The following is a 17,376-nucleotide window of genomic DNA, read 5'->3' as shown; positions in this document are numbered from 1 at the left end:
GCGGCTGGGCCCGTGAGCCAGGGCCGCTGAGCCTGCGCGCCTGGAGCCTGTGCTCCGCAGGGGGAGAGGCCACAACAGTGAGAGGCCCGCGTACCGCAAAAAAAAAAGAATCTCAATCTAAACCTCACATCTTACATAAAAATTATGCCAAAATAAATCATGAACATAAAACTCTAATGCTTTTAGAATATCACAGGGGGAAATCTTTGGGATCGAGGGCTAGGCAAGGAGTTCTTACACTTGACACCAAAAGAAAGAAATTGGTAAATTGGACCTAGTCAAAATTAAAAATTTTTGTTCTGTGAAAACCCATGTGAAGAGAAAAGGCAAGCTACAGAATGGGAGAAAATATTTGCAAACTACAATCCAACAAACGATTACTATCTAGAATGTATAAAGAATTCTCAAAAGTCAACAGTTAGAAATTGGGCAAAAGACATAAACAGACACTGCACCAAAGAGGATATACAGATTGCAAATAAGCACCTGAAAAAAATGTTCAATATCATTATCTATCACGCACATTATAACCACAATTAGAAGTCACTACACACCTATTAGAATGGCTAAAATAAAAAATAGTGAAAACATCAAACACTGGCAAAGATATGGAGAAAGTAGATCACTTATACACTGCTGGTAGAAATGTAAAATCGTACAGCCACTTTACAAAATAGGTTGACGGTTTCTTACAAAACTAAGCATGTTATTCTCATACAACTGGACTCTTGGGCATCTATCCCAGAAAAATGAAAAGTTAAGTTCCCACAAAAACCTATACATGAATGTTTATGTCAGCTTTATCTGTAATAACCCCAAACTAGAAACAGCCCTGATGTCCTTTGACTGGCAAATGGTTAAACAATTTGTGGTACATCCATACCACAGAAAACTACTCAGCAATAAAAAGGAACAAACTGACATGTACAACAACTTGGACGAAGCTCTGGAAAATTATTCTGAGTAAAAAAGTCAGTCCCCAAAGGTTACATATTATATGATTCCATTTATATAACATTTCTGACATGACAAAATTTTAGAAATGGAGAACAGATTGGTGGTTACAGGGATTAGGGCCTTTGGGGGTGGGGAGGGAGGGAAGCGGGTGTGGCTACAAAAGCCCAAGAAGAAGAATCCTTGTGGTGATTTAAGTGTTCAATATCTGAGGGTGGTGGTGAATATGCAAGCCTAAGCATGATAAAACTGTATAGAACTAAACACACACAAAAATGAATACAAATAAAACTACCAACGTCAATATTATGGTTGTGATATTGCATTAGAGTTCTGCAAAATGTGATCTGGTGCCCCACCTTCAAGCACGTCTGTGGGTGAATGCCTTATGAGGAAAAAAAGAAAGAAAAACAACCGTGAGATATCTGAAGACTTTCTAATTATAAAGACCTGTATATAGCAGTGACTTAAATTGGTAAGTGTCTTTTTAAAAAACCCAAACATACAAGTGTTTTCCACTTTGAAAATAAACCATGTTCACTATATTTTAAATCCTCTAAAATGCAAAAATAAAAACACAGCACTGCAATTCCAGCACACGAATACAACCATTTTTAACTTAAATATTTCTATGCATTCCTCTGCAGTCTTGTTTCTGTTCCTAGGGGTTTTTAATTTTGTTTTTTGTTTGTTTTGGCCGCGCCATGCAGGGCATGCGAGATCTTAATTCCCCGACTAGGGATCGAACCCGTGCCCTGCAGTGGAAGCGCGGAGCCTTAACCATTGGACCACCAGGGAATTCCCTCCGTTCTTAGTTTTTAAAAACACAACTTCATTTACTTAGCAATTACTATTTCGTGTCCTGCCTTTTTCACTCACCGTCACAAAATAACCTTTCCCCCCACACTGTTGCACATTTTCCAAAGACATTCTGAATGGCTACGTTAAATTTCTTGGTGGGATCATTCACCTTAATTCCCCCCAGCAGGACTGCGGGATGCGCATCTCTGCGCAGAACGTTTGGCCCACAAAACTTTAAAAATATGTTCCAGAAGCGGACCACTGGGCCAACTTTAAAGTCTCATACACAAGACGCCCTCATCCGTCAGCCCACCTCGCGTATGTACTTACCGCCTCAACCCGGACCATCTGCGCCCCTGTCCTTTTCCGAACTCCCGAACTCCCGGCGACCTCTTTGCTGCCGTAGGCTCGTGAGGACGTCACGCAGCGGCGTGGCTGGTTTCCCTGGTGACGGTTGCCGGGGCAGCGTAAGAAGGCGTCTGAAAGAGGCGCCCGGTCTGCTGCAGCCCAAGAAGGCAGCAGCGGAGTGACCACTGTAAGTGCGGTGGGGAAAAGTACAGAAGGGCCCGGGCTGGAGCTGGGGGAGCCGGCAGCCACCGGGTCCCTGGCCGGAGCCAGGGCTGCATACCTGTGTAAAGATTTATTGAGCTGTACACTCAGGACTTAACGCACTTTACTATATGTAAATTATAATTCAACCTAAAATTATACCTTAGTTAAAAACAGTAATGATGTCTGAGCCCCATTCCTAGGAATTAAGATTTTAAATGGTCCAGGGATGTGCCCCAGCATTTCTATATTTTAGGAACTCCTAGGAGATTCTAATGGTCAGCCAGAGTTGAGAGCCACTGTTTTTAGGGACAGGAAGGAGTGAACTGTTGAATCTGAGTGATGGGGGGAGTATTCTGATGCCATTCGAGGTCTGGTGGCACATTCAGGCATGCGAGGGTGTGTAGAGCTTAGCTCCTCTCAGCTTTGGCTTTCAGGGGACCTGAAGTGAGGGTGGGTCTTCCAAGCTTCCTCATGCACACATGAAAAGATAAGCAGCCAACTCCAGGCTTGGGGGTTGTAGACAGGGCTGACTATGTGCTGAGCACTCTTGGGAAAGGAGCAGTTCGTGGAGTTTGCTTAGGCTCAGGCTTCTTTTCCTACTCCAAGGGCAAGATGGCAGAGAATGAAGGCTCAGAGGACACCTTGAGGCTCCAGTTCAGGGCCATGCAGGAGATGCAGCACAGAAGGTTACAGAAACAGATGGAGAAACGGAAGGAAAAAGAACTTAGCCTCCAAAGCAGAGCTGATGACCAAAAAGAGCCCCTGGAGATCTCTGATGGCCTCAGCGTCCTCCAAGCCGGGGAGCAGAACTCAAAAACCAGCTTTGAGCAGAGGTAAATGCAAGTTTGGACTCTCCCAGGAGCACTGCAGGGAGGTAGGGAAGGTGGGGGAGAATGATTGCAGACAGTTCAACAGGCAGGTTGACCAGATGTGTGTTTATCAGCTGAGACCCAGAAGTTTTGACACAGAGATTGTTATTGAAGACTCTTGCATTGCATAAAGGGACATAATTTGACCTGAAGTGTATTCAAAAACCACTTAAAGTCAAATGGAAAAATTGAAACTCATCAAGGTGTAGTTTATTCACTTGAATTTTCTTACGTAGTCTCTCTTTCGTGAAAAATGTGTTTTGGTTTTTGAGGAGCTGGTTGGCTGGCTCTGATGATTCACAGGTGATCACTACTCCAAACCTCAACTGGGGCTGTTCTCCTGTGTCAATTTCCCTTCCCTGACACATAAAGACACATAAACATACCTGTCCTAAAGAAGCAGTTTATGGATTCCTTGCTTTTATATGGTTGGTGAAACAGTTGAAAGGAGTCCAGAATCTTCTCATTTTGCTTTAAATTTGCCAATGTCACACAGATGCATTGATTTATATTGGTTAATAGAAGCAGGAGTCTGGATTGAAACAAAATCGTTTGCTAGTCATTTTGCAAAAAAAAAAAAAAAAAATCACAGCAGTTGTTGAGCTATCTCTTTGCTTCTGGTTTCACCCAGAATCTATCTTCTCCATCTGCAAATTCTACTTTTCATGGTTTCTCGATTTTCACAATGTTCTACTGAAAAATGCTAATTAGGAAAAAATAAAGATTTCTCAATAATTGAAAAAATTCATACGGCTCCTAAATATTAGCTCTAAGTTAACCCCAGACCTATTCCCAAATGATCTTTCCCCAAGTCAGAGAAACTGGAATTTGTGGAGACTTGAGCTGTTGGTAGAATAACACCAACAATAATAATAGCTGTTAGTTAATAATTACTGTTATCTATAATATCTGTAACTTATTTACTTCCTGAGCAACTGCCTCTATGGAGCTGGCTCCATGCCTAATGGTAGAAGTGATCACAGACCCACCAGTCACATATTTCTCATGTTTTAAAGTTCTAAAAAAAATGACTTGCAAGACAATTGTAATATACAAAACTAGCCACCTATTCTGATTTCCTGTTGGGTTTACCTGAGACCCAGAGACCTGGTCTCAACTTAAGGCTTAGACAATTCCTCTTTGGTCTTCTAATATACATATGCAATTAAGGCTATAAATTTCCTTCTAAGTATCACTTTAGCTGCTGTTCGCAAGTTTTCATACATATTGCTTCTACAGTCAATCCATTCTAAATGCTTCATAATACAAATTATGATTTCTTCCTAACCCATAAATAATTCAGGAGTGTGTGTATGTGTGTGTGTGTGTGTGTGTGTGTGTTTCAGTTCCAAGCATATGATGGGTTTGGAGTTCTGTGTTTTATTTTATTTTTGTTCTCTTTTTAGTATTGATTTCTAATTTTAGTCAATTGCCATTAAAGAAAATGGTCTGTATAATGTCCATTATTTGGAATTTGCTAAGGTTGCCTTTGAAGCCTAAATTATAATACATCTTTATGCATGTTCCATGGATGCTGGAAAGGAGTATGAATTCTCTGGGTGGGGTTTTATATAGCTCTGTTGAATCCGTAGTAAACCATGTTATTGAAAACTTCTTTCTCCTTTCACTGTGTGTGTGTGTCCTTAATAGTTCAGTTTTGAGAACAGTGTGTTAAAAATCTGCTCACTGAGATTCCCTTAATTTCTCATTCCTATTTTGTACAGACCAGTTCTTATCTCCACCCAGAGCCCAACCAGGTACAGCAAACGTGGGCTGTGGAGGCCTGACCCCTGCCCATCGGTTCCTGTGATTCTGCCTTTGCCTTGCAGGATGCTTGAAGACGAGATCGAACGGCTTCGGGATCAACTCAGGGAAACAGTGGATGAGAACGGGCGATTGTATAAGTTGCTGAAGGAGAGGGACTTTGAAATCAAACACCTCAAAAAGAAAATAGAAGAGGACAGATTTGCCTTCACAGGTAGCTCCACTGCTGTTGCGACAGCTTCTGCTCTGAAGTCCAGGTCGGCTGGCCCAGCTGCCATGGAGCCTACAGGGCAGGAAAAACAGCAGGTTCCAGAGGGCAGGTGCTCAAGAGACAGTGCAAGGTTCCGCTGTGCTCAAGCTTGTCCAGATGAATCCTGGAAATGAGGGAGAGGGGAGAGGAATGGAGCAGGCCAGGTAGGCCAGCATGCTGGGAAATGGAAGCACGAGAACAGCAGGGGCAGAAGACGCATTCCAGGCAGTGTGGGTGACCCCCCTGGGACTCATGACAAGAGTTCTCAGTGATGCTCGCTACGTGTTCGGTGGGCCAACGGCACCCATTCTATCTGGATGCTTTGGCTCAAACACTATCATGGACGCGAAAAAGCCCCAGTGGAAGTAGGCATTTACTCTACACCACTTGCTGCTGCTGCTCCAGAAGGGTGGACAAGACAGGGGAGTTCGCTGTTCTGGGAGGATTTCCTGGGATCCAGCAGCATGTACAGTGGACCTTGGCCCTTCAGGTCGGAGTTGGACCTTGGTTCTGTTGCTGGAGACCTTGACCCTGTGGGTCTGTTAGGGACCTTGGCTTTGTGGGCCTGGAGATGACTTTAGCCCTGTGGGTGTGGGCTGGACATTGACCACTGACCCTGTGGTTATGAGCTAGACCTAGATCTGGTGGGGACCTTGGCCCTGATTGTCCTCTGCTCGATGTACGCCTGTTGAGCAATTCCCAGGTGGCTGACTGAGAAAGCACAAAGTCAGTGTCAGCAATCACAGAGGGCATGATGCCTCACCTGGAATCTGCCAGAGCGTCTCTCTCTGCCTTTGCTAGTAAATGACTTTAAGAGTAGGTGCACCCAGAGGACCAGTGCTGAATTAAAAAGCAGGGGGAATCTGGTATCTTAAAGGCCCTTGGTAGCCTGTTGTGCTTCCCTCCATTCTTTGGCCTCTTCTGTCTAAAACAAAACCACACTGAAGAGAAGATAACACCTAACCTGGCTCGGGGTTCAGATGCGAAGGGGCAGCTTTTGCAAGGGTGTTGAGAAGTTGATGGGCTCCGGGGACAGCAGGAGATGCCTCCTCACCCCAGGAGACCTGGGAGACAGGGCCTGTTCCCTCTTCTCCAGCCTGCCCCACATCCTGTCTTCTGCTGCTTCTGCTGGCATGCTCATGGCCTCATCTGAGTGCCAGCCCTGAGCCTCCCTCAAGACCTCTTAAATCCAGTCCTCACTCAGAAGTCCCCATTTCTGATTTCCAACTTCACGGTTTTTTGGGGGGGGGTTGTTTTTTTTGCGGTACGCGGGCCTCTCACTGCTGTGGCCTCTCCCGTTGCGGAGCACAGGCTCCTGACGCGCAGGCTCAGCGGCCATGGCTCACGGGCCCGGCCACTCCACGGCATGTGGGATCTTCCCGGACCGGGGCACGAACCCGTGTCCCCTGCATCGGCAGGCGGACTCTTAACCACTGTGCCACCAGGGAAGCCCCCAACTTCATGTTTTGAAGAGAATAGTCGGACAGTCTCAGTTCATGTTTTTAAACCAGGCTACAGTGACAGGCTGCTGACAGCTAATGAACTGGTTTTCCTTTGGGTGGACTTTTAGTGTTTGCTTTAGTTTAGTTTTTCTAGTTCTTTGTACAATTTTTTTAGTGATTACGCTAGTGCTTACAACACACATCACTTTTCATGGTCTACTTAGAATTAATATTTTACCACTTCAAGTGGAATGAAGAAACTTTACCACCATATAAGTCCCTTTACCCTCCCCCCTTATATTGCAGCTTTTATATGTATTATGTCTGTATATGTTGAACATCCCATCAGACTATGCTATCATATTTGCTTTCAACCATTATATGTTTTAAAAAACTGAAGGATGCAAAATAGTCTATTATATTTACCCAGATATTTTAGCATTTCTGTGCTTGCCCATTCACTGATGCCCCCATTATAATGGGGTTGCAGCTTCAAGAGTGGGGCTTGTCTGGAGACAGAGTTGGGAGAGAGCCCTGGCTCGCTCTTAGCCCCACTTCCTGCCCTTCGGACTAGAGAGGGCTTCTCTTAGACTTCTTTCTGATGTCTAGTTCCAGGATTTGTAATGCTTTTGGGTCCTGGGAGGAAAACATAACCAGAGAACTCACCACTGGACCATTTGTATTTCTAGGTTTGGTTTCCTTCCCCAGGTTCTTTCTCCTTTCTCCTGATGTGTCCTAATCCTCTTCAACAGACAGGAGGTGGCTGAGGGCAGCTACTCAGTTGCCCAAATCGCTGCTGGCCCAGGCCAGCAGCAGCAAGCCTGTTCAATGTGTGGGCCTGTGTTTTTAATTGATCTTACCGTTTTCCTTCATTTTAGGGACGGCTGGTATGGCTGGGGATGTGACTGCCACCAAGATCGTTGAGCTGTCCAAAAAGAACCGGGTGCTGATGGCAGAGTCCGAGGGTGCGAAGACCAGAGTGAGGCAGCTGAGCAACCGCATCCAGGAGCTGGAGCAAGAGGTGAGGGGCCTCAGGCGCCCCTGCCCCGGGCTCCCCGTACCCCACGCCACTCCTCCAGAGAGGGAGCACACTTAGATGCTGTAGGTCCTTCCCAAGGACTGGTGGGTCAGTGTTTGCAGTGAGTCCCTCAGTCTCTGTCATATCCTGAGAGGGGAAAGTGTCGGGAAGCAAGGAGGACGCAGGCGGTGGAGAGAGAGCCTGACGTAGCAAGGAGGACGCAAGCTTGGAGCCTGACCACCTGGGTGTGAATCTCAGCTCCACTACTGACTTGTGTTGTGACCTTGAGCCAGGTATAAGCTCTCTGTGCCTCAGTTTCCTCCACCTGTCACTTGCCAGTTATAACGGCACTCACCCCAAGGTTTTCTGAGGGTTAAAGGACTTAACACTGTAAAATGCTTAGAACAGTGGCTAGCAGGTAGTTAGCACCAGAAAGGCATTGTTGGATAAGTTAACAGGGATCCTTGCTAATCTGAAGCTAGAGCCAGGAGCATTCCACCAGTTCGTCTTGCTTTTGTCCACCTTCCTCTTTCTGCTGCCCCTACCTTCCCACAGCTAATGACAAACCCCTCCAGTCAAGAGAGGGCACAAGCCCCAGCGGTTCATGGTCCCTCAGGAGCTAGAGCGAACCTACGCAGCTTCTCCTAATATGGCTGGAGGAGCCAAGGCTGGCAGAGGTTAAGAGGCTTTCTCAAGTCACTCAGCATGTGGTGGTGCCGGATTTCACATCCAGTTCTGTTGCTCTCCAAAATCCTCCACAGTCATTACACTTGGCATTGAATTAGACCTTCTTTATTCTACAATGTATTTTTTGAGAACCATCGCAGGCTCTGGGCCAGGCCCTGGGGAGACCGTGGGGAGCAAAATAGGCCTGGTCCTTGCCCTCCTGGAGACACACCAGCATCGAGGGCCCCTTAGAGGGGGGAGTATGCACAGTGGGTCCCTGGAGGATGAGAAGGGGCCAGACTCAGAGGGGTGGGGGAGAGGCCTTCATGCAGAGGGCCCAGCAGGTACAAAGTCCCTGAATAGGAATAAAGGCCTGAAAGGGGACCAATGTGGCCGAGCCTGGAGCAAGATGAGGTCAGAGAGGTGGGAGGGTGGGTCATGCCCAGCCTTGTCAGACAGGAATGGTCTTTGTGTGAAGGACAATTGGGAAACCCTTAAAGGATTGGTTGGCTGTCTGTATACAGCAGTGGTCTTGGCCACCAGGCCATGAGCCTGAGTGGCAGGTTTCTCAGTGTCTCTGACCTTGTCTCCTCAACGGTAATGTGAAGTCCGTAGTTCCTTTTCTCTCCGCCTCCCAGGCTGTTGTTAGATGCAGACGATGGTTGCAGAATCATTATTTACTAAGCTGTTCGTGAATCCTAGGCTGCGACTGGGGAGTGGGGCAGACAATCAGTTAAACCCTCTCCCATCGCAGAGCGCCTTGTAAAGGAGAGTTCTTCCATTCATGGGCCTTAAAATGAGCTGAAGGGACGGACTGCTGAGATCCGTGACCACACATCCGACAGCAGCACCAGAGCCCTTCACTCAGGCGCCACAACTGCTGAGCAGAATTAAATATTAAGTGCCAGGTTTGCTTTTTCAGCTGCAGATGGCCCTGGCCAGGCTGCCAGCCAAGGAAGCCACCAATGCAGGAGCCAAGCTGCCGAAGGCCCAGGTAGGAGACAGAGCCTTGGTATGAATTCTCTTCTGTGCTGGGGAGTGTGTGAGGCAGCCATGGGCTTGGGCCTCCCCTCTTCCCTGGGGGCGTAGGTGCCTCTGTCCGGCATCCACCCCATTGCTGAGCCAGTGCCACCATTGCAGCATCCTCAGAGTAGCCATCAGGTGACAGTGACCAAGTCTACTGTCTGGGGCCAAGAATGCCCCAGTGAAGGCTGGTGAGGGGCTAACTCTGATTTAGTCCCCAGAGAGGGAGGTCAGGAGGGGCCTGAGGACCCTGGAATCCTAGAATTTCAGGACCAGGAGGGAAGGAAGACCTGATCCAATTAGCCTCCTGCTCTCAGCCAAGCTGTAAAGGATGTCCATTACAGCATCCTTACTGGGGAGACATCCAGCCTCTCTACCTTACCCCAGGGACAGGGAGCTCACTCCTCAATGGATCCCTGGTTTTTGCTGGGGCAATCCATATTGTAAGAAGTCTTCCCTTTCTGGAACTCCAAATCTACAGCGTAAAAGTGACTATTGGGAATGGGGCTGTTCCCAAGATTCCATTTTTTCTAAGCCAATGAGCCTCCATGAAACTCAGGGCATGGGAATTGCAGCTCCGTGAAAGGAAGGCAGTCTGACTCAGTGGGCTACCGGGGAGGAGCATGGAGCCCAAGCCAGACAATAAATAGCTCAGAGTCTCAAGAACATCCCAGGAGGCCTCCCCTTGGCTTTCTTTTCTTTTCTTTTTTTTTTTTTTTTTGGCCATACCTCACGGCCTATGGGATTTTAGTTCCCCGACCAGGGATTGAACCTGGGGCCTTGGCAGTGAGAGCGCCAAGTCCTAACCCCTGGACCACCAAGGAATTCCTCCCCATGGTTTTCTTAAGAAGCCAAATGAGTTGGTGAAACGGAATCCAAGCCTCAGGACTCCTAGTTCAGTGCCCCTTTTCCACCCAATCCTCCCTGTTGTCTATGACTCAAGATCAAGCCGCCTCATGCCTGTCTTGAGGAGAATACTGCCCTCGAGTGATGGGCCCCTCAGGTTCCAGGTCAGGGGTGAACATGTCTCCTGAAGGCTAGTCTTGTGTAGATCTGTCTCATTGCTGGGGAGGCAACGGAGGGGCTCCACCCTCAGCAGATGCTAGACTGAGTGTCGTTCAGTGCCTTTCCCAGCTCTGAGGGACACTTCTAAGCTACCCCTCGTTTATCCATACCTCTGACTGGGGCTGTCCTAAATGGGAAACTACTTGTTCAGTCACTTGTTGAGCCTGACAGAATGTTCTGAGCCCTGGAACACAGAGAATCAAAGACAGGCCCACTGTCCACAAGGGGGCTCAAGAGGGGAGATGAGTAAGCATACTAAAGGAAGGAGGGGGACAGGGCCTTCAGAGAAAGCCCCTAGGCTCTGAGTTCACAGAGGGAGCACACGCTCCACCTGAGGCAGCCAGGAGGTGGGATGGATGAGGGCTTCCTCAGGTGGCCTTGCTGGAGCAGGAAGATGGGGGTGGCCCTTCCAGCAGAAGCGGTGCAAGCTCAGAGCAGGAAAGCGTCAATATTCCTATTTTGTTTGTTAGCTGGGCATCAGCTGGATAACGTTTGGCTGCAGCCCAGGGGCCCTGACGAGGAAAAGGGGAACACATCCAAACAAAGCTGGGGCGGGGTCACCTGTGGAGGGAGGCCTTGATGGTAGCTGGGGTAGGAATTCCAACTTCATTCTGTGGCTGCAGGGAGCCTGGGAGTGTTCTGACGGAAGAGTGCATGGCGGGTTGCAGCCTCCATTCCTCAGGACACGTGTTTTCCCGGGCATCTTCTGATCAGAGAGAGGACAATAGCCATGTCCCCCTCGTTAGACTGTTCAGGGCGACCCAAGCCTGGGCCATACTCCGGAGCCTGCAGGCTCACTCCACATCCCAGCCCAGAGCTCCAAGCACATTCCAGAGTGGAGCTGAACGCCCTCACTCCGCGTGGGGCCTCGTGAAGCTGTGGTGTGAGCGGCCTTTGCGCTATCTGCTCCCATGGACACCATTTCCAGTATCGCCTCAGAGGAAACAGCCCGGGGTGGGGGAAGGGCGTGCCCAGGCCCAAGACACCCACACAGCCTGTGAAATCTCACTCTGGGCAGAAACAGCTCTGAAATGTCAGGCAGGTAGGGTTGGCTCAGCTTCCTGGGAGGGGAGGTCTGGGGCCTGGCAGAGCAGAGGGGGTGATGCCTTCACCAGAACACCATATGGCCCTCAGCCGCCTTTGCCAGCTGCCCACCCAAGCCAGGTTATGCCCCCAGTATCGCCCCCCGTCAGAATCTGCCCCAGATGGCACCCTTTACGTGCGTTATCCCATCGACACTCACATGTACCCCGGAGGCTGGCATAACGTGCCCCCATTTCACAGAAGAGGAAACGAGGCTTTGGAGACAGTCGTTGCCGCCTGGGTCTCAGATCCGGATCCAGTCGGTGTGCTCTTTCCGTGCCCTCAGGCTCCCAAATGCTCTTAAGGCTCCTGCACCGCCAACCACCAGAGCCAGCAGGGGGCTCATGGCACGGAAGATCTGACAGGCAGGGACTGTTGCTTCCCAACCCAGGGCAGATTCAAAGCAGCACCTTAGCAGGGGAGCAGACAGGCTCCCAACAGCAGTGGGGAGGGATGGCATACAGCCAGGCGGTGGAAGGACATACAAAAATATAGATTAAAGAAAGATGCATGTATGTTTTATGTAAATTCCCAATTTGCAAATTCTGCTCACACTGGTTACTCTGTTTAGCCTCCTGGGGGTGCTGTGAAGAAGCAGCCACTTCCTAGATGAGAAGACTGGATGAGTCCAGGCCTTCTGGGCCCTGTGTGCAGGTCTAGTTTCCTTGACCAGTGGTTTTCAGCGGGGCTGCCCAGAGCCTCTGGGGTCCATGGCACTCCCCAGACCCAGTCTTCTGGGATCTATCTTTCACACTAGCGTTCACAGGAGGTTCTGTCTGTGGCTACTAAGGAAAGTTCAGAAAGCCACTGCAGTACCCATCCTGTTTCCCAGAAGTCTAGTCCACCTGATCTGTTGGGACAGGAGCAGATGGTCTTAGTGTCATTGCCTGATGGGACACTCAACCCACCAACCAATGTTTCTGTCACCACGATGCCATGGCATCAGCAAGAGCTTATATTGGGAGAATCAGCCAGTGCAAAGAAAGGACCATGCCTCTAATCCCACTTCTGTCACCCCAACCAGCTGTGTGCCTGTGAGGCCATGCTATTTCCCTTCTCTGGACCGTATCTGCATCACCTATGGAAAGGGTTTCAATGGGCTGACCTTGGAGTCCCTTTAATGCCAAAGTTCTGAGGGTTTCAGGAACTTCTATTTAAGTCATAAATGGGGAACACATTTGAGAAAAGTTTCATCCAAATAGTTTAAATGAAATATTTTTTTTTAAAAAGACTTTGCTAAGTGTTCCAGCAGGCAGTTTTCATGGTTCCTGCAGTCCTTCAAGCCACAGAAATAGAGCATTTGGGGATTAAACTGGGTCCTTATTTCTATTCAGTGAGCTCATTGCCAGGAAAGGGAGCCCAAGGCCCAGTCTGACAATTCTAGGAGAGGAAGGCCCCAAGTTGGGATGGTCATGGCCCTCCTGCCAAGCTGGGGCTGCCTTTGCTAAAGGAGCCAGTGCCCCTCTTCATCCTGAGTGAGGATGGATTTGCTAGGATGCCAGTCTCTGAGCACAGCAGAGCCCACAGCCTGGGAGTGTCTGGGAGTTGGGAAGCAGCCTCCTCCAGATGCTCCCTGTCTGCGGCCACCATCCACGTCCACCTGTGTGCGCCACCCTCGGAGCACAGGGCTCAGCCCCCAAAGCTGGGCTGCCGGGATCCACATCCACGCTCCCCCTTACCTACCAGGTCCCCCAAGCCGAGGGGTCACCCCCTTCCAGCCTCTGCTCTGCATCGGTAACGGAACCTACCCCAAAGGGGTTGTGAGGATGAAATTAGTTCCTCCTTGTCTAGCACTTCGTGTGGTACCTGCACATACCTGGATAAACGGGGGCTGTGATTATTGTTACTATCTAGGCCTCAAGTGACTGCTCTCCCTCCCGTCTTTCCCAACTAGCAGGACAGCCCAGAGGTGAAGGTCTTGCAGGACAGGCTGGCGGCCACAAACCTGAAGATGAGTGACCTCCGCAACCAGATCCAGGCTGTGAAGCAGGAGCTCCGGATGGCCCATAAGGTATTTCCAGGCCGGGGTTCAGGTCCTCGTGGGTGGGCCTGGGACTGGGAAGGTCATGGCTGGGACAATGGCTTCCATTCAGGAGCTTGGCCCTGTGAGCATCATGCTGCTTGTTCTGGGTTAAGGCTCAGATCCAGTAACTTCCTTCCTTGAAACAGACCCATCAGGTGAGGGGGGTTGCCGGCTGCCTGCAGGGCCCTGCATAGAGGCCCTTGTGGTGCCCGCCCAACCCTGGACCGAGGAAGACAGTGCTGTCCACCCTGGAGAGGCCCTTAAACCTTCCCTGTGCTATGTGCACCCCAATAGACTCTGGGCATCTCCTTAATAAGGCACCTTGGACTTGGAAGCCTACCAAGACCCATCTCCTGCCCTCTGCTGTCCGTAATATTAGAAAATGTAAAGGTTGTTTGTGTGTTAAAGGCCCCTTTCAAAGGAAAATGCTCGGACTTGGGAGGCAGGCCCAGCTGGTTCATTATTTATTTTTATTTACATAGTGAATTCTCTGGCATTTGTACCACCAGCAGCGGTTCCTGCTGGAACCACTCAGACCAGCCAAGATTTCCAAAACAGAGTTCTATTGTGGAAACAAGCACTAGAGACTTGGTACGCTAGATGGGTTTCCATGACAGGCTGCACAGGGGCCCAGGGCACAAGCTGGGGTGTACTGTTTCCACCTCAAAGCCTCAAAGTTGGGCCTGAACACCTCTCTGCAACAGCCACAAAGCTGGGCCCTTCTGGAACCACACATCCCCAAGTGACATTCGGCAGCACCCCCCTCCTTGCTGCACTCAGACATGGCCCCTTGTCAGTGGCTTTGCACGGAGGGTGAGGCCCTGTGGCCATGTCCTCCCTGGAGCCATCCAGAATGATCTCAGTTCTGGGTGACAGGTGAACAAATTTGGAGCAGGTCTTGGTCAACTTTGTGGTTCACTCATTCCAGAATGTGTCAAGGGCAAGGGGCCGCCACCTGGGCATTGTCAGCAGTTCCTTGTCTGCTCTAAGCATCACCAAGAAGTGCTGGGGATGATGGGTTCACTGCTTTCCCAGCGAGTGCTGCTCTTGGAGCGTGGTCAATTGGCCTTTGAGGCGGGGAGCGGGGGAAGGGGGAAGGTTGTGCAGGTGGAGGCCGGGCCTTCGGAGAGCCCCATGCACCCAGCACTGTTTCTGCACGTGCAGCAGCTTTAGGGCTCTGGCAGAGCCCTCTCTCCCGGCCATACTGAAGGCCTCACCTTTTTCAGGTTTTGACCAGTGAGGTTGGGGAAGATGTGAACATCCAGCAGCTCCTGTCCTCGCCTGGGACGTGGAGGGGTCGAGCTCAACAAATTCTCATCTTGCAGAGCAAGGTGAGTGAGTCATCAGACTTCTCCCGGCCCTGAACGTTAAGGCTTGAAATGCCCCAGAAAGACCCACGCTGACCCACATTAGAGACACAGAACCCAAAAATGGCCTTTAGGTTCTGCAGAGCGCACTTGCAGGGCTGTTGTTTTACATTCTCTCCAGCCAGCCTGATTTTCATTTGTTATTAAGTGAACAAGCATTTATATAACACTACATACCAGGCACTGGCGCTCAACAAATGCCAGAGCCTTTGATTTATTTTACTCCAGGCAGATTTTTTTCCCCTGGTTCATGTAAATTTGCGTGACTGTTGTACTCGTAGGCTTTTTCCAGTTTTGTCCAGATGCCTGTTGGCTTTTGAAGGTTTTAATTACCACCCCCCCAAAAAAAAAACTTAGCCTGTCTCCCTCTTTACGCTCTAAATATTTTGGAGCATCTCTAGAGGCTAGGAACAGGGGCTCTGCAGCCAGACTGCTTGGCTTCAAATCTCAGCCCACTACCCACCGTGTGGCCTTGGGCAAGTTGCTTCGCCTCTCTGTGCCTCAGTTTCCTCCTCTGTGTACTGTGGATAATGACAGTGCCTACCCCACAGCGTTGTTGGGAGGACTGAATGAGCACAGATGTGTAAATTGCTTACCACAGTGCTTGGCATGGAGGAAACACCATCCGAAGGTTAGCTGTACCAAGAAACCAAGAGTCACACAAATAGGTGTGTCGTTTCCACTATTTGCCAAGTGCATTGCCTTCATCCCCAGGTTCCCAGGTGGCTTTTACCCTCAGGGTCTCCTGTGGGATCCCTGAAGCCAACATGAAGGGGAAGAGGTCTCTGAAAAAACTGTGGTTTAATGACCAGTGTGTGGCCTTGTGGTTCAAGAGACCTGAGTTTGAATCTGGCCTCAGTCACTGGTCTATAAGTTTGGTGTCTTTGGGCAAATCTCTTCATCTCTCTGTGTCGCAGTCTCCTCACCTGTAAAGTGGAAATAATAATGCCTTCCTTGTAGGGTTGTTGTGGGTTAAACGAAATATCGTTTGGGAAGTGCCCAGCACAGTGCCTGGCCATAGTAAACACTCAACACATTAGTTATTATTGTTAGTGTTGTTAAGCTGCGTAAACAAACGGTTAAAAGTAATAGTACTGTGTTCTTTAACGTTTAAATGGCATTACCACACAGTGCCACATGAGGGCACTGAAATGTGCTTTCAAAGCCATACTGAGGCCCTTTACCAGGGATCCTAGTGAATTTTGCCCCTGGCTCAGGTTTACCCAACTTTGTTCCATCATTTATGTTGTGTTGACGTGGAAATCAGGGTTAGAAGGACACTAGGAGTTATCCACTTTAAACCCAGTGTGATAAAGCCGTGATTCTGTCGGATGGCATCCACCTCCCCTGTGCTGAGGGCTTCACCCAGGCCATTTTGGGGTTTCTCAAAGTTGCCTAATCCCAGAAATCACCTGTAGCACTTGTTTAAAATGCAGATCCCCGAGTTCTTCCCCTAGAGCTCTGACTTGTTGGTATGGAGTGGGCCCCAAGATTTGTCATCCCAAGAAGCGTCTTGGGGATTCCCAGGCTCAGACAAGTTCAGGGCACTGAATTCTCATAACAACGTTATGCAGCGTGTACTCACAGGCCTCTTCACAGATGAGGGACCTGAGATTCAGAGAAGTTAAGTAATCTGTGCACAGTCACACAGCCAGCGAGGCTTTGAGCTGGTCTCCCGGCTTCCAAACCCTGCCCGCCCTCTGCAACATCTCCTCCAAGTGGCCAGGAGCCCGTAGCCTCCCGAGAAGCCCGCCCAGGCTTGGGTGGCCTGTCTGTTAGCTCTTCCTGGTACTGAGACCTGCTATCCTTTCCCTCCCAAGTTCCTGGGGCTACACATCTGCTCCTTGGCCTCAGAGATAGGGTGATTTTTCTCATTTACTTTGAAGTTTCTCTTTTCCAAGCTAAACCTCCCTAGTGTCTCCCCTTGTTTTGCTCACGATGCAACCGCAGATCCCTCCCATCCCTCCCCGACCCCAGTCCCTCTCCTAGGGACCTCCACGTCTATCTGGAACCGTGTTGTCATCTGTCTAGTGGGGTCTCCTGACACATCACAGGGCGGCCCCTCTGAGGGTCGAGTCTGACTGCAGACCTGTTGTGGAACCACCCTCAGGTTCGAGAGCTTGAGAAACAGCTGGGACAGACTCGGAACCGGCCGGTAGAAACAGCCAGTGATGGGCTGTCTGTCTATCCCAATCCAAGGATGCTGTCGGCACAGGAGAAAAATCTGCTGAGGATCCACAACCTGGAGAGGGAAAAACAGGAAAGCTGGGAGGTAACATGTGCCTGGAAGGAGGTCAGGGGCGCCTGGGGCCAGGAGACCACGACCACCTGTGAGGACTTGGAGGCTCTGGGGTTTGGGGTCACCTCTGTGCATGTTCCTCACGTCCTATCTATCCACCTTGAGCTGCCTGACTGGTTCCTCATCCAGAGCCCATTTCATGAATGTCGGGTGGCCCCATTCTGGCTGTTTTGGAGATGCTGGACCTGAAACTAGCTCTT

At 49.6% G+C, this 17,376-nt stretch overlaps 1 protein-coding gene across 1 annotated transcript in view; it reads left to right on the top strand.

Moving 5' to 3' along the window:
• Window positions 1-2,919: 2,919 nt before the first annotated feature.
• CCDC13 (coiled-coil domain containing 13) overlaps window positions 2,920-17,376 on the top strand; it is a gene marked incomplete at both ends in the record, with an annotated part of 28,747 nt that continues 14,290 nt past the window's right edge. Inside the window, 7 exons of the mRNA XM_079712980.1 lie at window positions 2,920-3,140; window positions 5,006-5,154; window positions 7,511-7,653; window positions 9,239-9,328; window positions 13,382-13,498; window positions 14,737-14,841; window positions 16,988-17,149. Coding sequence (XP_079569106.1) covers window positions 2,920-3,140; window positions 5,006-5,154; window positions 7,511-7,653; window positions 9,239-9,328; window positions 13,382-13,498; window positions 14,737-14,841; window positions 16,988-17,149 — 987 coding nt within the window. The remainder of the gene's footprint in view (window positions 3,141-5,005; window positions 5,155-7,510; window positions 7,654-9,238; window positions 9,329-13,381; window positions 13,499-14,736; window positions 14,842-16,987; window positions 17,150-17,376) is intronic.

This window comes from Hyperoodon ampullatus (assembly GCF_949752795.1).
Source record: "Hyperoodon ampullatus genome assembly, chromosome: 10".
NCBI lineage: Eukaryota > Metazoa > Chordata > Mammalia > Artiodactyla > Ziphiidae > Hyperoodon > Hyperoodon ampullatus.
The sequence above is the reverse complement of the archived record's forward strand: the minus strand, read 5'-3'. Positions and strand labels throughout refer to the sequence as shown.